The sequence below is a fragment of the Pelodiscus sinensis genome, chromosome 1, assembly GCF_052426305.1.
Source record: "Pelodiscus sinensis isolate ZL-2025 chromosome 1, ASM5242630v1, whole genome shotgun sequence".
In the NCBI taxonomy this organism is placed as follows: Eukaryota; Metazoa; Chordata; order Testudines; family Trionychidae; genus Pelodiscus; species Pelodiscus sinensis.
The window spans coordinates 214,248,485-214,269,803 of NC_143052.1; the positions used below are offsets into that span (position 1 = coordinate 214,248,485).

Consider the following 21,319-nt stretch of genomic DNA (forward strand, 5'->3'; position numbering starts at 1 on the left):
TTCCACATCCCTTCCTCCCCTCCTCCCTTCCCCACTGTCTCTTATCCTCAATTCACCCTCTTGCTCTGCCCCTCGCCCCTTATGGGTACTCAGGGTTGTAGAGTAAAGCAGGCACAAGGAACCAAGAAATCGTTTCCAGCTGTAGTGGCAGGACCCAGAGGATGGGAAAAGCTGTTGCATCTGCTCCCTGCGAACCAAAATATAGGAATGACCAAGCCCTCTTCTCCCCACCCTCCCCTCAGGTCAACCACAGCGAGTCCTGCAGGGAAGCTCAGCGCTTGCAGAAATACATGGTGCATGACCCCTCCCCCCCCATGCTTCACCTGTTTGGGGGTAATGCCCCCCTGCACCTCCCCAAACAACACCCATGCCTGGCTCCCAACTTAGTGCATTTCTTCTGGTGTAACAAGATATCTGGACAGGGAGTGGCATGTGTTTGGCACGGAACACTAGCTGCCTTATCAGTGCTGTGGAACAGGCAACCTGATTCAAACAAAATATGGAGTGTGCCTCAAAATCTAGTACAGCCAGAGGTGGGTTATGACTTTGTGGGGCCCTAGGCCACAGCAAGTAGGGCTCCTCTCTGCCCCTTCTACCTGAAGTGCCCTCTATTCCTCCCTCCTCCCATTCTGGCGCTCCTGTTGGGGAGCTGGGTTGGGTTCCGGGGCTTGTCCTGCTGTCCCCTGCCTGATGCTCCTGCCAGACAGCAAAGTTAGGCTGTGGGGTTACCCATTTTCCTATGGTCCCTGGGCATGGGCCCAATTGGTCCAGTGATTAATCCACCACTGAGTACACTTGAAAGCTCTGCAAAGCTGATTGACTTCAGGGGGTCAGGTGTGAGAAATGAATCAGCTACATGTTTAAAGTATTTAGTAAAAAATAACCCTTCCCTCTGCTGAGTAAGATGCAGAATATGAAACACTGGGTTTTGCATGAGACAAACCTGTGGGAATTAGAGTCATCATTATTGTAGCAAATAGATCAAAAAGGTGTTCTTGTATGAGATACTTGCATGGGAAAAGGACAAAAGATAAAGTTACCTCAGGTTCATGATATAGTCTTCATGGTTCCCTCTGTTTAAGTGTAAATGGTTGGGGTAGACCAGAAGAAAAGCAAACAGGATGATAAGTATTTCTATGGAATGTTTCCCCCTATCAACAAAATCCCCATTAAAAAGGTAAGGGTTTTCTTCTGAAGGCAGGCCGTTCTGCAGTAGGAAACAAAAACAAGCAAAGTCAGTGAGGCAACCTACTTCACAGGCCTGGCTTGAGATGAATGTCTAAGAAGTAAGGCTACAGGATTTTAGCTTGTATGCCCTGTTATGTTTGTTTTTATAACATGGCAAAGTGGAATTGCAAGCAACACAGTTTATATTGCTAGATCATCTATATAATACATGGACTGAGAGAGACAGTACAGTCACATTTTCTCTCCTCTTTAGGAGATCTTTGGACTACAGGAGGTCTGCATAGCACTTGCTTATGATTCATGGAAATTTGGATGCTCACATAGAACTAACTCTAATTGTTGTTTCCACCTTCTAAATCATATTAAAAAGGCACAATTGGATTATTACTCTCTGCTACACACACACACACACACACACCCAATTGACAACTAGAGTCCTAGCAAATTTACAGACATGCAAAACACATCACGGACCATGAAATCTGGTGTCCATCTGTGAAATCTGGCTTTTTGTGTGCTTTTACCCTATACTATACAGATTTCACAGGGAGAGACCAGCATTTCTCCAACTGAGGGACCAGACCCAAAAGGGAGTTGCAGGGGAATCACAAGGTTATTTTAGGAAGGTCACATATTGCCACTTATACTTCTGTGATGCATTCAGGGCTGGGCAACTGGAAAGTGGTGGTTTTTCTGTTGACCAGGAGCCCAGCTCTGAAGGCAGCAAGCACCTCACCAGCAGCAGTGCACAAGTAAGGGTGGAAATACCATACCTGTCACCCTTATTTCTTTATTGCAGCTTTCAGATGTGGGTGAAGAGAGAGTAGTAGCTGCTAAAGGCCCAACTCTGCAGGCAGCAGTGAAGAATTAAGGGTGGCAATACCATACCATAGAATCATAGAACGCTAGAACTGGAAGGGACCTCGAGAGATCGAGTCCAGTCCCCTTCCCACACGATAGGACCCAGTACCATCTAGACCATCCCTGTCAGATGTCTATCTAACCAGCTCTTAAATATCTCCAGAGATGGAGATTCCACAACCTCCCTAGGCAACTTATTCCAGTGTTTAACCACCCTGACAGTTAGGAAGTTTTTCCTAATGTCCAACCTAAATCTCCCTTGCTACAGTTTACGCCCATTGCTTCTTGTCCTATCCTCAGAGGCCAAGGAGAACAATTTGTCTCCCTCCTCCTTGTGACACCTTTTTAGATACCTGAAGACCGCTATCATGTCTTCCTAAGTGGAGTACTTTGCATTTGTCCTTATTAAACTTCATCCTATTTACCTCAGACCATTTCTCCAGTTTGTCCAGATCGTTTTGAATTATGACCGTGTCCTCCAAAGCACTTGCAACCCCTCCCAGCTTGGTATCATCTGCAAACTTAGTAAGCTTACTCTCTATGCCAATATTTAAATAGTTGATGAAGATATTGAACAGAACTGGTCCCAAAACAAACCCCTGCGGAGCCCCACTTGTTATGCCCTTCCAGCAGGATCATGAACCGTTAATAACTACTCTCTGAGAACAGAAGATTCAGGGTACATCTATACTTGCTCCCTAGTTCGAACTAGGGATGCAAATGTAGCTGACCAAAATTGCTAATGAAGTGGGGATTTAAATATCCCACGCTTCAATAGCATAATCTCGCCCGCGCGCTATTCCGCTCACCAGCTGATTTGAATCAGGAAGTGCGCTCCGGGATGCGTTAGTTCGAATCAAACCCCTTGGTTCAAACTAATGTTACTCCTCATTTTTTTATATGGTCTTGCATGACCTTTGCCTTACTACAGTCTACGTATACCATATCCACCATGCCATCCTTTCTCCTCTGCTGCTACTGGTGGTAGCTCTGTCTTCAGAGCAGGATTCCTGGCCAGCAGCTGTGCAGCAGTAACTCCCATACAATAATCTTGCAATCCCTCCTCCAATTCCTTTTTGGGTCAGATCCCTACAATTATAACATCATGAAATTTCAGATTTAAATACCTGAAATCATGAAATTTACCATTTTAAAATCCTATGACAAAAATGGACCATGAATTTGGTAGGGCCCTATGAAAATTGGCTTATGAATAAGAATATGTATAACTTGAAGACACTTTAGGCAAAATGCATCATGTAACACCATTTTCAAAGTTACAATCAGTAGAATATGTATGTTCTATTTCTGTAGATGTATCATTCTTGTATGTGAAGTCAGAAATATTAAGTGTGGATCTGTTTATAATTATAAATGTGCTAATGAGGGCCATTATTGATACTCTGGAAACTTAATGGCCTGGTGCTCAAGGTAACAATCTGTGAATGGTTTTGTTTTTCCTGTAAGCCCAAATTGCGGTTGGTATGTCCAGGTACCTGATGTTGGAACCCATCTTGAATCTGGTACTTTTCAGCTCATGGTGACAAAAGTTTGAACTGAACACAAATAATTCCCATCTTGGGCAAAAGGGATATAAAGGTGGGAAACCAAGCAACAGTGGTAGTTGCCAGGAGCCAGGAAACCCCTACTTATCACCCAAGATACCTACTGGAAACATCTTAGACTGAACAAGGGGAAAGACTGGCCCAAGTTAGGAGGTTGCCTAGTTTGTGAAATAAATTATTAGCACTGTTAGGATAAGAATTTGCATCTAACAAGTTTATTCATGAATTAGGGTTAGATGGTGTGTTTTGTTTATTTTGGCTCAGTAACTTTTGATCGGCCTGTTTTTACCTGTAATTATTTAAATCCTACTTTTTATGCTAAATAAAAACACTTGTGTTTATTATAGCATTCTGTGTAAATAATTGTTACCTGTGGGGTGGGGAGCAGCCACTATGCAAATCTCTCTTTCATTGATAAAGAGGACTGACTGTATGAGAACTTTCTGTGTAAAACTTTTATATAGAGTAGGATGGATTTATTTGGGGGTTTGGTCCTCTTTGGGGCTGTGCTCCTGGGTGTTGTCAATGGACTTATAACTGAAGCCCTCCCCAGAGCTGGGCTGGTTTAGCATCTATGTTACTTTGCTGCAGGACAGTAACCCCAATTCTGTGCCTTGGCTGGGGGAGATCAGAGCTTCTAGCCCAGCAGGATAGGGTGGTCGGGTGCCCCAGAGGGCAGTCTGGCAGGCTAAGTGGCGTGATCAGCACACCGGGTGAAAGCCCCAAGGGGACTCCTATGATTGAACCCGTCACACTCTCCTAATGTTATATTATTTTCCATAAATGCCACTACTGTAGGGAAGTGATATAGTTGCAGATGGAGAGCACGAGGTCTGTTCATTATGAATGAGAGGTGAAGTGCCCATGAGACACTCTACTGTTAAGACTGAAAAAAGCTGGACAGGCCCAGGATAGTGCACTCCAGAAGAAAGCTATGATCTGAAAAGTTCTAAGATTCAGGGGACAAGGGATCTGAGCTTTGTAGGTATAGAAATAATCCACACTTAGAAGTTCAGAAGCTAAGGCATTTCATTATCATGAATGACAATTTAGAGCTATATCTTAAGTCAATCTATTGTACTATGTTTCACCTAGTTTGGTTGTCAATGTACCAATGGAAACGATCAGTTTACAGGAAGCATGACAGCAATATTTCTATCTCCATCACTTCTAAGTGATATGAATGTTAGAACTGCTTATTCCACTTCTGTCATGCAATAGAGATCATCACCCTGCTAAATAAAAACCCACTGTACATACACATACATTAATGGCAGATTATTACCATACACATGATCACAGGACAGCTTCAATACTGTGAAGTCATCCAAAGCTTTACAGCCCTAGGCTATAACACAACACCACAGCACAAGTTACTCAGCATTTCTTGAGCAGCTATGAGATTCCTTGACAAAGTGAAGCTTCCCAGTGACTTTATTCTGGGGAGTAACATGGGATACATGATTTGCCACATCACTGTATTCAAAGATCTGGGTAAACTACTGAGTTGCTGGCCTACGGCCTGATCCAAAATATAATGAAGTAACAGGGCGTTTTTCCATTGGTGTTCACATTGAGAGCAGTATTTGATTTCTGATTCTGGTATTTTAGTTCTATGAAGAGCACAGGCTGGGAATAAAAGGCAACGAATGGGTAGCAATATGTGGAAAGTTAGATTGTTGAAGTAACATCAACTGGTGTTTGTTCTCTGAGCTCCACCAATTCGCTCTGGGAAAAGCTTGTCACACACCTACTTTTTAAAAACTACTTTAGATTTTGAACTTAAAACACGGCTATACCAAAGTGGTATTTTAGCTCTTTGGTGTTCTCTTGCCAAGTTTTAATGTGCTTTCCATTTATCCAATGTTCACTGACAGTCATAGTTCCAGAGCAAAACAACATTAAAATCTATAGAAGCTTCAGACTCTTCAGAGATGAGAACAAAAAATAGCTCTCTAATGATTTGCAGAATAGTACTATGAGGCTGTTTGCTGCTGGGCATCATTATTTTATCCTCTTGTGTTAGTGCTTAATTAACTTCCCTTTGTTTTCTGTCTTCTATTCAACTTCAGAGTACTTCAGCACATCAGTTCAACAGAGCATCAATTTAATGGAGTCTAATTTAGTAATAAACAATTTAAAATTCCAAAGCTTTGGAAACATTAATTTAACAAAGACTCATGCCCTGAATGAAGCATCTACAAAATGGACATGCCAATTAAGAAAAAGGGAGGAAGTCTTTTTAAAAAATGAAAGGCAAAAGTATCAGGCATAATATTATGTAAAACACTTCAACTGATCAACTTTGTTATTTAAACCTATGTAGCACCTAACCTTTTTTATTCATTAGTGGTTCAGAGATGTGTGAATGCAGTATAGTAAAAATCCTAAGGATAGCAAACCAAAAACTATATTTAAAAGTCTCAGAGGGGTAGCCGGGTAGTATGTAATTGAAAAAATTTAAAAAATAAATAGTCTTGCAGCACCTTAGATACTAACAAAAAATGTAGATAGTGTCATGCAGGACCATTCATTGTTTTCTACATTTTTTCAAAAGCTTTATTGAAAGCCACATCTTGTAACTAAGCCTTGCGGAAAGGGAGTTAGCCGTCATCTCCAATTTACCACGCTCAGTAGAGGGTTGAGTTCTTCAGCTGGGTGTTTAGACCAGCGGTTCTCAAACTTTTTGGGCTCCAGAGCCCTTTACGTGAGTAAAAATGTATGCTGACCCCAGCAGTCCACTGATTGTATGTGTTGTACCTATCGATGTTTCTAGTTTGTCAACCTCCCAGAGCCCCTGGAGATGTCTCATGGAGCCCTGGGGCTCCGTGGAGCAGAGTTAGAGAAACACTGGTTTAGACAATCCCATCATTTTGTTCCATCTGATGGGGAGCTACCAGCATTTGTTATCTTAAAGGAAGAAGTCCCTTTTAAGTGCAAGAATGTGGTGCTGATAGAGTTGCAAATGGATCCCCGGAGTAGTGCTGACCAAATACCCAGCTGAGGTAAATTGTAGTTCCCCTTTCCCTGATTTAAACTATGCCTTATGCAAGATGACGATCTGGAACTTGTGGGGTTAGGTGGAGGTGGAGGGGAGAAAAGAAAATTCATTCATGACCCAAGGCTCTTTTGCACTGAGTATGCTCAAGAAAAGTGGCCATAACACAGCCATGGCCTATAAGTCACCTCCCTCATTCAAGAACACCCCTGACATGCCATGCATCCTGGGACATGCAGAGTCAGCATAGACCAGTGGTAGGCCACCTGCAGCCCACTGGGGTTCCACCTGCGGCCCATGGCCCCCTTGTCTGCCCCCCTCTCGCAAGTGCCTCCTGCATACTGGGGACCCAGACTTCCTACTCCCCCTTCCTCCCAGCACTTTCAGAACATTGTGAATCAGTGGATTAAGAGCATTCAAGCACTGGGAGGGAGGGAGAGGAGTGGGGACCCAGCAAGAATCAATGGATTCATGGCACTCCCAAAGTGCTGGCAAGGAGGGGAGAAGTAGTAAGTGAAGGGCTCTAGTGCCCCAGTTCATGAGAAGGGGATGGGGACCCAGAGGAGAGGGGGTGTGAAGACTGGAGGCAGAACCCCAGTGGGCCACAGGCCATGTCATGTAGCCCACTGAGATGAAAGAGGGCCGTTCATGCAGCCCACTCATTAGTATTGGTTGCCCATCACTGGCATAGACTATTGTACATAATTCCACCGCCTCATGCAGGATCCCCTGGCACTTGGTGGCAGATCATGGACATGTCAGGAGGGTGTTACTGGGAAATCCGTAAGTTTAAGGGCTACTTAAATCTGTGCTGAGGATTGAACTGTCTGCATCTGGATCAATTAATCACTCTCCAAATAAGTAAGTTCCTCAATCCTGCACTGCCTGACCACTCAGAAGTCATGACAAAATCTTTGCCTTTCTATGTAGGTTGATGAAAGACTCTTGTCAATAACATCCTAACACAGAAGGTGTTGGCCATTGATTCCAGCAGAGTCAGAATTTCATCCTTCACACAGAGCTCTGTTTTCATTATTCCAAACCCTGCTCTCCAATGTCATATTTTCAAAGGGTACATCCCACCTAGGACTGTTTGCAGCTATGAACATTCAAGTAATCACTCTGGAAACATAGTGTTTTACTATGCCATGTGCTCCGAGTTCTAAAAATACACTGAATCCAGTCTCTCTCTCTCTTGCTGTACTAATATGCAATTTGAAATGGAAAAAATTGTCTCATTGAACTACCAGCTAAAAAGCAGGGAAGCAAAGAAGTAGCCAAAATTGGTAACTTAATAACATGGGAAGCTGACCCCTGCATAAGTCAGTATTGAACTAAAGTGTTTTTAATTAGGTTCTGCTTGGACAAAATATTCACATTTGCAGTTGACAGATGAGAGGAAAGTATAACTGAGCCACTTAAAGAGGCATTACATCACTGAAGCACCTGGCTTAACTCATGCCAGCCAGCCTTGGTTCAATGCAGATGAATGCAAAATAATCAATCACAAAAGAGAAATGAGAGGGAGTATGTGTTAAATTGAAAGGTGGTGAATCATGCTTAAAAGAAAAGAAATTTGGAACTTATTGTAGGGAAATGCTTGTGCCCTCAGCTAAATATAAAACTGCAGAGAAGACAGCCTGGAGTTTTATTTTTTTCCACATTAGCAAAGCATAATTATGTTTTATTTAACATGAAGCACATGAACAGCTGCTGAAGGCTAAATGGAGGAATGTGGGATGCCCAAGATATTTTCACTTTGTGCAAAACTGCATGACTGCTTTCAAAAATGAGAAAGCTTTTAAGCAGATAGAAGTGCTCAGCACTTCTCTTCCAGTAAGTGAAAAAGAAAGCACTTTTGTAGACACTGATTGGAAGTGTAAATGGGTTGGGGAAGTTGAGAAAACTGCTGCATTGTTCATAATGGCTAAATCAGCCATGATGCAGGGTTGCACCAGGGATGAATTTGGCTCATTCTCTTTGAAGAACTGATCCTTTACAAAGCATTACAGTAGCACCGGAACAGTTTGGGGCAGCTGTCCTGGGCCCTGGGCTGAGGAGGTGGCTGCCCCAACTGACTTATGGATGAGACAGTACTCCATATTTTTGGGAGCATGCAGGGCCCAGGGTGGCCTGGGGGATTAAGCTGGGGGAGAGGGCTGGTGCAGGGCATCAGCAGGGCTCACCTCCCCCACACCCATCTCAGTGGCAGAAGCCCAGGAAGTGGAGCCTGAGCTGCTTCGCCACAATCTCCCAGGCGGGTTTCACCACGGTGGCAGGAAGTAGTGAACACCAGCCTGGCCTGCTCTGCTCCTCCAAGGGAAGCAGGGCTCAGGGAAGCGGAGCACCATGGGCTGGGGCCAAGGTGCTGTGCTTCCCGCCACCACGGTGACTGCAGAGGTGGGGAGGGGGCAGGCCTGACTAGCAGAGGCCACTGCTGCGCCAGTCCCCTTCCCGGGCTCCCACCGCCCCAATAATTGCAGGGAAGCCTGAGCCCTGCTGTTGCCACGTGCTAGACCCCCGTCACACCTCGTAAACCCCTTGGGGAAAGGATGGAGTGGAGGCAGGGCCTCAGGCAGTGGGGGCCCTCCCTCCCACCCCAGGGATGGGCCTGACCAGAACTTTGTAGATGATACAAGCGGCCATCTCTAACTTTGGATTATTTCACTAGATTGAGCCCTCTGCTTGGCATTCAGTCAAACGGTCAGAGAGTCAGACACCCAGATTTCTCCCTTGAAAATGGACATTTGGTTTCTGAGATGGAAACACAGCAATAGCCATAGAACTAGCTAGCACACCCTACTGTTCTGTGACTGAATAGCACATATGTAATACTTAACAATACCTATGAGGTATACAGGTGCTTTACTAGTGCTAGTTCTAAAGGGTGAAAATGCTCAGGAATGAAGCATGTAATTACCTTGTAGAAGATCAGCAAAAGATCATCTAGTTTTCCATGCAAATCACCTAGAGGGAAGAGGATATTCAAAGTTTAGTGACAAAGTCTGTTACAGAGTAAATGAAAAAAAAAGCTGGAATTAAAAACGATAGTAGGTGATAACATGATGTTAGCATATTTTCTCTTGTAGACATGGCTAGATTATGCAGACTACATTTTCAAAACCTGAGCTGCACACACAGATCTGGCTATTACAATTAGGTGAGCTTACAATAGCCTTGCGTAAAGCTTTAATTGTTTTTATGTGGGAGAGTCTGAGAGCAGAGGATCAGCTGCATCCTTGAAAAGAGGTATTTCAAGACCTGGGTACACTATGGACAAGCATATGAATAGTTCATATCTCCAGTGCTTCCTTACTGGTGATAGGTGCTATAGAAATACTTCTGAGAAAAAGATAAGAACCTAGCAATTAAGTGATTAGTATACCTATGAGCACAGCCAATAAGCACACTGACACTTAAGCAGATGTCCATGCTTAACTGGGTAACTAAATTAATGTGTGTGCAGTTGTAAATTAATGGAATTTTAAAATATTATTTATTTTTAAAAATATCACCTGACATATATTGTTCTCTAACATATATTATATATCATCTATTCTATTTGTCCAGCTCAGGGCCAGAGTTTGGCTGTTATGGGAGGGGATGGGCTAAGACTAATATAAATCTTTCCAAGAACTATATGAACCAATAATCCCAGTTCTACCTCTGTCAGTCAGAGGGGTTTCTTCTGAAATAGATTACTATTCAATAGGAAGAACTCACCTCTACATAATAGAATCCTGACCCAATTTAAGTTTTCAAAGTAGGCTAAAGTAGAATTTAACTGGAACATAGGCTCTCTCTTCCTAAGAGTGAATTTCACCTGACTGAGAAGGGGAGCCAAAATCAGCCAAATAAACATAAAAAGTCTTCCATATTTATATAAATGTACTCAGTGATTGCATGCTTTCCCCGTCAGTCATAAAAATAGGGTGGATGGGAACATTTTTCCTCAGTTCATAGGGCATACATGCAACTCTGTTATGTTATAGGGCCTGAATTAAGGCCTATTTCACTCAAGTTAAACACTCCCGTAACTTCAGTGAGCTATGTGGTTCAACTAGGAAAATATTTCAGATTAATATGTAATTCTCAGCATCAGTGTGGAGTTCAAAGGGGATCTGGAGATGGAAAACTTATTTTTAAGTTAATATTTTGGCCTCAACATCAGTAAAAACTAGACTTTCATCTGCTACAAAACATCTTTTTTGTTTCAAAGGCCATTATTTATCTGAATGACAGGAAGAGAAATCTTTTAGATGCTGCTTAAATAGTGCAAATGAGGCTACAAATAGGAGTATACATGTATATTGATTAGCAAGAGAGCACTGATCAGTCAGCAAATGTGAACACACGTTTATTTGGTTCAGATTTTTGTGGATTTTTTAAGTGTAGTGAACAATAGTTTCACTAAAAGATCTGATAGATGCATAGCTGTGCACGTAAAATCCCTTGTTTGTAACTGCATCACATGCTCAACAAACTCTTATGAAAATATTGGTATTTACCTGTACCTGCAAATGTACACTTAATAACAACTTATTGTTTATAATGCATTCTTTGGAACAGTTATTGTAGCTGTTATTATACTCTTTTGCAGCTAAAACTCCCTATCCAAACTGTATTGTCCTTTTACCTAGAATCTATGATAGCCTACTCAAAATGGCTGAATAGTAGGCACTTATCATTCTGAAACCTCTCCCTTGTGTCATTTGTGAGAACTGATTAACTTCTCAAGTAAAGGAAGATTAATCCCTATAATGAAATTAATACTTTAAGAGGCAGAAGGTTTAAAAGGCTATTTCCCATGTTGTTACCTATAATATAATTTATTCCAGAGGCAGGCATGTTGTCAATTGAGGCCTCATTCTGCCATTCCAATCAGTGGCAGCAGTCACAGAATAAGGCAGTGGTCTCCCACCTTTTTGAGAACAAGATCACTTTTTGAATTTAAGTGAAATCCAAGATCTACCTTAAATATAAATACCCTTGCCCCGCCTCCTTCCCACCCCTTCTCCGAGGCCCCGCCCCTGCTCACTCCATCCTCCCTCTCTTGCCCAATCTCACTCACTTTCATCAGGCTGGGGCAGAGGGTTGGGGTGCAGGCTGTGGTCTTGGATTAAGGGATCTGGAGTATGAGAGAGGACCTGAGCTGAGCTTGGGGCAGGCAGTAGGGACATAGGAGGGGGTTCTAGGTGCAGGCTCTGGAAGGGCGTTTGGATGCAGGAGTGCTCAGGCTAGGACAAAGGCTTACAGTGCAGGAGGGGGTTCATGACTGGGGTAAGAGTTTGGATGTGGGCCCCAGCTGGGCTCCTGGGTGGTGGTGCAGAGGGGCTAAGGCAGGCTCACCCCTGCCTTGGCCCTGCACCACTCCCTAAAGCAGCCAGCAAACTCCCTCCATCCCAAGTCCTATTGTGCCCCCTCTCTGTTCTCTGGAGATAGGATAGAGAGTGGGAGAGGGGCACTCTGACATCAGCACCCTTTCTCTCCCCCCTGCCCAGAAAGCAGGAGGCTCCCAGAACGAGGGGCAGCTCCAGGGCAAAGGGCAGGAGCTGTGCAGCAGTAGATGGAGGAGCAGCTGAAGTACTGGCACTTGATAGCCTCTTGGCCAAATCAGTAGGATCTCCTGTCAGAGGCTCTAAGATCTACTGGTAGATCCTGATGGCCTAGTTGGTGACCACTGGAGTAAGGCATGACTGAATGTACAAAATGGCTGAGCTTGGACTAGAACATGGGGTATTTCAGTGACTATACATGTGGCTATACAATGTTTCTATCATATACTCCATAACTGGGAAATACTGGGGCAGCATGCGACACTCTGTACCTCAAGGTGGCACCCTGGAATCTCCATATTCACCATGGTGATACAATTCTGATGTTTTGTACAAAATAAGCTTACTGAGGTATCATTTAAAAAGTCTGGATCTGTTGAACATTGTAATATCCTATTGGATTGTATGTGCTATTATTGTTTATGGAGGTATGAAGTGTTGCTGTGTGTGTGTTATTGAAATATGTTGTGAGGCTGGGATAATCCATTACAACCTTTCAGTTACAACAATGGAGTAGCCTTCCATAGCCTGACAGCCTTAATGGCTCATCAACACCCAGCAAGAAAGAATCCCCTCTCCCAGGGTATGTCTACACTAGCTCGTTAGTTCGAGCTAGGTAGGGTAAATAGGGCAGGTGAAGTTGCAAATGAAGCCCGGGATTTAAATATTCCGGGCTTCATTTGCATGTTCCCAAGCGCCACCATTTTTAAATCCCCCTTAGTCCAAACTCCGTGCCCGTGGCTACACGCAGCACGGAGTAGGTAGTTTGAATTAAAGATCCTAATTCGAACTACCGTTACTCCTCAGAAAGAGGCAGCAAGGTGGGGAGAGAAAGAGGAGAGGATACTTGAAAGAGGCAGCGCAGTGTGGAGCCCAGGGCTCCACATGGTGCCGCTTTGAAATGCAGCGTGCAGCACCAGGGCCAGCTGGGATGTCCCCAGGCTGCATGCTGCATTCAAAGTGGCAGCGCTGCCCAGGCTCTGTGTGGTGCTGTCGCTTTGAAATACTGTGTGGAGCTTGATGTTGGGCTTCCCGCAACATTTCAAAGTGGCAGCGCTGCATGGAGCCCGGGGTCAGCGGGGGAGTCCCCAGCTGACCCCATGCTCCATGCAGGGCTTTCACCTTTGAAGTATAGCAACAACCCTAGTGTAGCTGTTGCTACACTTCAAAGGCGGAGGTGCCCTATCAACTAATTGAATAGTCGATGAAAAATGCATTGGCTATTTGATTATAGTCAATTACTCACAGTTTAACATCCCTACTTGGTACCATCTGTCAGGGAAGAAAAGATGTTTGATTCTATTCTTGCTTAGAATAAAAGTTTAGGATTTCTATTTTTAGGGTGACTATATTTCTCTATGCCCAATACAGGACACCAAGGGTGGCTTTAACCCAGAGGGGGAGCTGCTGGCACTCAGGGTTTCAGTCCCACAGTGAAGGCCACCTGGGAATGGGGATGAGCCCCATGGCAGCAAAAGGGCTTCAGCCCTGTGCTGAAGGCTGTATGGGAATGGGGCTGCAGCCAATGGTGGGGGTGAGAAAGGGGTTTCCGCTTGGGGGGAGGCGCCGATGGTCAGGCTTCAGCCTAATGTTCTGGAAAGTCTGGCAGACTTGCCCCCTTATTTAGGGTACACAGGAAGGGAAAACACTCCTACCAGGTTTCTTTCTATGTTTCTACCTTGGTCACTGCCTGACTCCAGACACCCCATGCTGGTGCCCGCTTTACTGACAGCCACAAATAGGAGGCTGCTGCGGCTGCACTGACTGGGAAACTCAAGGACCATCAGGGAGCGTGCAAATACGGGACATTTTGCCCCTGGTAAAAGTAGGATGGTTGGTCACCCCTATCTATTTTTATTTTCTTAAGGTAACTATCTCTGACCTATATGCTGACCACTTATAATCTCTTAACATCTATATTTCTATAGTTAATACTTTTTTTAACATTATGTCCCTATCAGTGAGTTTGTCTAAAATGCTTGGGAAATCTGCTCAGATCACAAAGGCTGCATCTCGTCCACTTTCCTATCAAGAGGAGGTGAACTAAATAATGACCTTACACTGGTCAGGCAAGATGGTACATTTCTGACGTGCTGGACTGGAGGAAATTGGCTGAAGCCTCTCTATTGTTGGTTGAGTAGTAGCCGAGAGATCATTTGTGTAATGCATTGGAGTGCGTCCCTACCTGGGTAGGTGCAGTGCCTCTCAGAGGTTTGTACCTTGACATAAGCATGATCGCATGAGAAATAACCCATACTGACGGATTTTGGAGGGCTCACAAGTCCCACAATCCAGGTTGCACCCTGAGGCCCCTGCCACACAGAGTTTCATAACATTTCTACCCTTCAGCCCTATTAGGAAATTTTACATCAACTAGGAGAGTCTGTAAAGTTCTTTATAATTTACTGAATATAGGGGGTTAGTTTATTCAGCTATTTGAGTAAGTGTAGATCTAGGATTACAATTCAAGCATCACCCCTTAACTCAGGGAAACTCTCACTGAAATTATTGTTTAGTAAGATATGATGGAAATCTCTCTTTTTCAAGGACATGAAAGTCAATCGGTGATGCAGAAAGTAAATGTTTACCACATGAGGTGGCATTTTACAGATGAATATGCAGCTTTAAAAAAACCCCATTAAACTGCAGGTTCCTTGTTTTAACACTGACTCACAAAGCAACATCTGACAGGGGAAAAAAAGAAAGGAGAGTTTTGGCTTTCTTAAAATATACCAGTGGTGACTCAACCACAAGAATTCTAATCGTTTGGGGAGATTCGCATTTTTCTAAAACCATCTACAAAATTACAGTTATGGATGCACTCAGGAATACCTAACTCCTTGCTTAATATTGTAGTTATGTTCCTGAAAAATGTTACTTTATGCAAAATGATGTCAAGTGAATCCAATTTCCCCATAGGAATTTATATAAACTGGAGTAAAATTCAGGACTATGTAGCACTTTAAACTAATAAACCATCTTGTTAATCTTTAAAGTGCTACATAGTCCTGCATTTTACTTCAGCTACACCAGACTAACACGGCTACATTTCTATTACTATTATATAAACTGGGGGAGTTAGGTTTAATGGAAATTTTTGGGGGCAGACAAAAGACAGTTTATACATAGACAGCATAAGTTTCAAACAATTTTAAACAATTAAATACTGCTCACAGCATTGATGATTGTGAAACTTGGTTGAAGTGGTGGAGTCAGAGGGTGAAATATTTTCCAGGAAATGTCTTGCTACTAAATGATGAACTAACAGTTGGTTGGGCCCTGAAGGGTTAACATGTTAATGTGACCTCAAACTCTAGAGGCAGCATGGAGAAAACTCAATAGACACATGGCAATGGCTGCAAATACTTCCCTGAACATGATGATGAATCCATACTATTCCATTGGAGTGTACCATTCTCTCCTTTGGACAGTGCACACATGGCTGCACAGTGCCAAAGAGTGTGTGTGTGTGTGTGTGTGTGTGTGTGTGAGAGAGAGAGAGAGAGAGAGAGAGAGAGAGAGAGAGAGACATACACACACGGTATGAAAGAGACAGACAGAAATGCACATATGTTTGAGAGAGAGAGGCAGACTAAGACACATACTGCCCATTTACGTACACTGGCCCCACTTCAACCAGAGGTGCTAGAAGTAGAGGTGCTAAGGGTTCCCACAGCACCCCCAGGTTTGAAGTGGTTTCCCTTATATACAGGGTTTACAGTATGGTTCAATGAAACTCATTTTTCAAACTTGCTCCAGCACTTCTGACTTCAAGTACACTGCCCTTGTAAGAAGACCAGGAAGTCTAGACACAGGACTCTGTAGCTGTGATGTCCTGCTTTGTGAAGCTGGGGTGCAGAATGAGGGACCTGATGAGGGAAAGGGGAGACATCTTGACATAAGCACCCCTTTCTCCCTCCTGCCTCCCTTCTCCCTGCACAGCAATCAGGAGGCTCCCAGGAGCAGCTCTAAGTCAGATGGGCAGAAGCAGCAAGGTAGTGGGGGGAGGGACAGCTGAACTGCATCTGTCCTTATAGCGATTTAGGGGAGCTGATGGGCAGCTGCCATCCCACCCTGTTTCCAAACCCCTACAAGGAAAGGCTGCTTTTCCAGAAAATCATGCAAGTAGTAAACAAAGCAGGTAGCCAAACAACGTTATAAAGGAGCACTGCACAACTTGAAATGAGCATACGCTCTAACAGATAAGCAACGTAACAATGAAGCAATGTTAACTGGGACAACTTTAAGTGAGCAGGTACTGTATCTATCTCATCCTGTGACCAAAACCAGCTAGATGCACCTTCATCTTACCACAGATTGTTATCTCCTTGGAATAGGAGGTCGACAGGTGAATGATGTTAGGCAACTGTTTAAGTACTTTCTTGGTTTCATGTAGCAGCTGTAGTACATAGCGGGCATGAAGCTGCTGTGAAAGGAATGGGATGAAACATAGGAGGCATATTAGAAATATACACAAGTCATGCTACTTCATAGAAGGTCAGTCAACATAGAGATCCACCCACTACCAACAATTTTGCCATAGGTACTTGCCATTTAAACATTGGTTATAGAGTACACACATATTTTCTAAATACAATCACAGATAGCATGGTCAAGGATGAAGACTCAGGAACTCATAAGACTATCAGAATGGCCAAACTGGTTAATATAGCCCAGTGTCCTGTATTCTGACAGTGGCTGGTGCCATGTGCTTCAGAGAGAACGGACAGAACAGGGCAATTTACTAAGTGCTCCATTCCCTGCTGTCTAGTCCCAGTTTTTGGAAGACTAAGATTTAAGGCAGGGATGGGAAACCTATGTCCCACAGGCTGTATCTGGCTGACAGCTTCCCTTGATATGGCTCACACCCCACAATGACACAAGCAGGCTCCATGTTGTGGCTCCCATTGGCTAGGAATCCCAGCAGGGGGGCAGCCACCTGCACCCCAATCTCCTGCCCTTTCTCAAACCCCCGCTCCTGTCCATACCCTGCACCTCACCGCCATCCTGTTTCTCCACTCCCGCTCCTGCCCAGACCCCACTTCCCAGCTGCCCCCTCCCACACACTGAAACCCTAATTTTTGAATCCACCCCCAGAATCTAGGATGAGCACAAAAAAAATTGACTAACCCTGAGCCTCCAGAAGAGTTAATCTTGCCCTGGGGGAAGCCCTGAACCTTAACACCTCCCTCCCCCATGGGGCTGGAGTGTAAGGAGAAACCTGATGCCCCGAGTTCTCGCTCTCTCTTTTTTTTGCTCATCAGTTGAGGGACCATATCCATGGGGGGGAGGGGTTGTTTTTGCTAAACGGTTTTCCATCCCTGATTTAAGGGTTTTAGAACTCCCAAATTCTAAGTCTATATTTTCCAGTAAATTGCTTTCAGGGAAGTCACTTCACTTATGTGCTTCTGTTTCATGCCTATACAATGGGATTAACAGATACTGAATATCAGTTTGAACATATCCAATCCATGTAACTACAGGCCAGTTAGCCTCACCTCAGTCCCTGGAAATATCATGGGGAGGATCCTCAAGGAATCCATTTTGAAGCACTTGGAAGAGAGGAAAGTGATCAGGAATAGTCAACATGGATTCACCAAGGGCAAGTTATGCCTGACCAACCTGATTGCCTTCGATGTCAAGGTAACTGGCTCTGTGGACATGGGGAAGTCGGTGGACGTGATATATCTTGACTTTAGCAAAGCTTTTGATACCTTCTTCCACATAATTCTTGCCAGCAAGTTAAGGAAGTATGGATTGGATAAATGGACTGTAAGGTGGATAGAAAGCTGGATAGATTGCCAAGCTCAATGGGTTGTGATCAACAGCTGGATGTTTCGTTGGAAGTCGGTATCAAGCAGAGTGCCTCCAGGATCAGTTCTGGGTCTGGTTTTGTTTAAAATCTTTATTAATGACCTGGATGAGGGGCTGGATTGCACCCTCAGCAAGTCTGCAGATGACACTAAACTAGGGGAAGAGGTAGATATGTTGGAGGGCAGGGATAGAATAAGAGTGTGCTCTATGCATGCCTACAAAACTGTTTCAATGTGTGAAATGAAACATGGTTCTGATGTGGGGAAAAAACACTGTTCATTCACTATTGATAGTTAATTGATCTCATTTGCTGTGACAAATGTAGCCACCTGCTTGCTAGTAACATTGTTAACGTTCCTATTGTTAGTTAACTGTTTCCATTCTTAGTGAATTCCCCCAGGAGCATAAAACCTGTAAAAGTTTTAAGTTCAAAAGTTTTACATTGGTGATGTAAAGGAGCCTTTTAATACATTATAAATGACAGTAAGAGACTCCTCAGCTAGGAAGATCTATGTGCTTTCTCACTCTTTTCCTGTGCTAATGTGGCACAATGAGGTTAGATTACAGATCAGGTTTTATTTTACTTACACATTTATCAACAACAAAATAAAAACAAAAAATGATAAGGGCAAATAAAACATCTACTGAGCAGCGGATAAAATGTCAGGGCAATTAGAACAAAGCACTTCCCAAAGAACCCAGACAAGTCCAGATGAAGCTACCAAAGGGCAAAAGGATATTTGTCCTTTTTCACAATGTGAATGGCTTTCACATCATGAGTAAAAAATGGATACACCAGCTTCTTGTGCTCAAGAATTCCCTACTAAACTGGATGTAGACAGGCACAAATAATTTTGCACAATGTTGTTCTCAGTCATGACAGATGTTTTGCAATTTTGAATCATTTCGCATAAGAAACATTGTTTTGACAAATTAAATATGCAAAATTTTAAAATATTGTGCACAATGTTTAAAATTTGTTGCTGCAGAATTTTTAAAATTTTGGCACAGATTTCCCTAGGATTAGAATGACACTCTCAATCTTTAAAATTCATTCATTCATTCTCTTTGTTCTTCTCAGCTGCAAATATATTTTCCCACTGCAATTTCTTCTATCTTATTCTTGTTGCACTGTATGATGTGGCAGACAGAGCCCGACCTCCCCGCTGGAGGCCTTTCAGCACCCGGGCCAGCAGCAGAAGCAGTGGAGAGGTCTTCCAAGCAGGGTAGAGGGGCGGAGCAGTGGAGAAGTCCTCAGAGCAGGGAGAGGGGCAGCATGCACTGCAGCCAATCAGGGTACAGCAGGCTGCTATATAAGGATCTGCTAGTGAAGGCCAAAGCAAAAAAGGCCAGGCAGTTCTGTCCTGGAGCTCAACTCAGGTAGCCCTCTGGGCTGACTGGGAACACCAGCACCTGGGACAGCTCCGAGTGGGAGCTGGGAACCTTGTAACTAAGTGGAGCTAGATCCTTTGGTGAAAGGCTAGCTGGTGGCGATGACTTTGAGGAATCCTGGGCAAGGGGGAACTCTGCACCTAGGTCCTAGAGAAGGGCTGGAAGAAACAGCATCCTGGGGAAGTGGCCCAGGGACATGACCAGAAGTATGGACTTTGAAACCTGGCAGGTAACTGCTACATATAGGGTCCCTGGGCCAGAACCCAGAGAAGTGGGTGGGCCTGGGTCCCCCCCAACCCTCTGTAAACTACACTCAAGCAAGGCGGTAAAGAGGAGGCCTGAATCTTGCCACAGATTAGACTGTTCCTTGCCCGCAAACAGGTGAGGTAATTATTGAGACCCCTTTCAGCCACTAAGGGGCGATCACAGACAGGACTGAACCTATTATACACTGTTAATAATGTCTAGGATGATCCCATCATCCAATTATTGCAGGCCTTTTAATTTAAAAATAATCTTATCAGTGCACCGTCCAGCTGAAATTCTACTCAGACTTTCGGCTATGCAAGTTGTTGTGGGAAGAGGCAAAGTCACAAACGCTGCTTACCCCATCTATAAAAAGCTTTGGATTAAAAAATGAGCCTTAACTTCCACTTGAGACAAAGAAGTCCTGCACTCAAGGATGAAGCCTTGTTTGCTCATTTCCCCTTCTTGTTTACCACAGCTTCTTTTTTTCTAGAGCCATCATACCAGATAAATATTGGAAGCCCCATTTGCTCATTAAATTTAAAACTGGGCTGGACTAGTAATAGTTTGCACCAAAACTATAGTTTAAAGCTGCAGATTAATCACTCCCCATAACACCCTACAGTGTAAATATTAGCACCATTTTATGGATGGGCAAGCAGGCAAAGGAATTTGACAAAAAGCAAATACAAGGGAGTCAGTAACAAAGCCAACTTCAGCTTTCAATGCTCAGTCCTTTACAGTACAGGTTGGACCTACCTAGCCTGGCACCCTTGGCACTTGACCTATCCGAATGAGGGAATTTACTGGATCAGGACAGGTCCCATGCCACTGGCCTCCCCGGACACTGCTCCTCCCTCCAGATGGCTCCACTCCAGCCCTGTTGCTAAACGACTTGGGCTTGGCTCTGGCCCACTGCTGCCAGCCATCTGGGGCTCTCTGGGGGTGGAGCTCTCCAGCCACTGTGGCCCTGCTTCTGTCTCACCTGGCTGTGGCTTCCTGGGACGGGGCTTTGCAGCTGCCCTCCTGGGTCAGGGCTCCGTGGCTGCCTTGCTGCTGTCATGCCCAACCAGGGCATCCCACAGATGCGGCTCCATGGCTGCCCCACTGTATCACTCTGGGTCAGTGATCTGCGGCTGTCCTGCTATGCTGCACCGGGTTGGGGCTCCCCGGCTGCCCCCCTCTGCTGCACCGGGATGGGGCTCCTTGGCTGCCCTGCTGTGCCATGCCCAGTTGGGGCTCCCCAGGACAAGACTTCCCCTCCCCCACACAGGACTCCGAACTGGCTTTCACGCCCAGGCGTCAGGGCTCTACGGTCCAGCAACATCCATGATGCTGCTGGAACATGGATGTTGCCAGACCAGAGAGTCCCGGATTTAGGAGGTTCAACCTGCATAAAATGAATATTCAGTAAATAAACAGCAGAGAATATTAGGTCACCTAGTTCACCTAATTTCTTTAACTCTATAATTTATTCCTCAAAACAACTTTTGAGGTTACGTAAGTTTTGTCATGATAACCGTACTTTAAAATAAATACCAGTCCCGACTCCTAACTTGCCTGTTGATCCTTGAAAGCACGAAGAAGTGAATTAGTGTCAACAACAGTCAGAGGAAACGACAGCCGAGGTCCATGGTAGGAGTCTGGGACCTCAATCATCTGCTCATATTCCAGTAACTGTATATCTGAACCACTAGGGC

General features: G+C 44.3%; 1 protein-coding gene across 1 annotated transcript in view; it reads right to left on the reverse strand.

The window, feature by feature from the left end:
- Window positions 1-21,319, reverse strand: part of PPEF1 (protein phosphatase with EF-hand domain 1) — a 60,621-nt gene that overhangs the window by 21,651 nt on the left and 17,651 nt on the right. The window contains exons 4-7 of the mRNA XM_089774963.1: window positions 21,180-21,304; window positions 16,479-16,593; window positions 9,533-9,579; window positions 1,041-1,207 (exon numbers count right to left, since the gene is read on the reverse strand). Of these exons, the coding sequence (XP_089631089.1) occupies window positions 1,041-1,207; window positions 9,533-9,579; window positions 16,479-16,593; window positions 21,180-21,304 (454 nt within the window). The remainder of the gene's footprint in view (window positions 1-1,040; window positions 1,208-9,532; window positions 9,580-16,478; window positions 16,594-21,179; window positions 21,305-21,319) is intronic.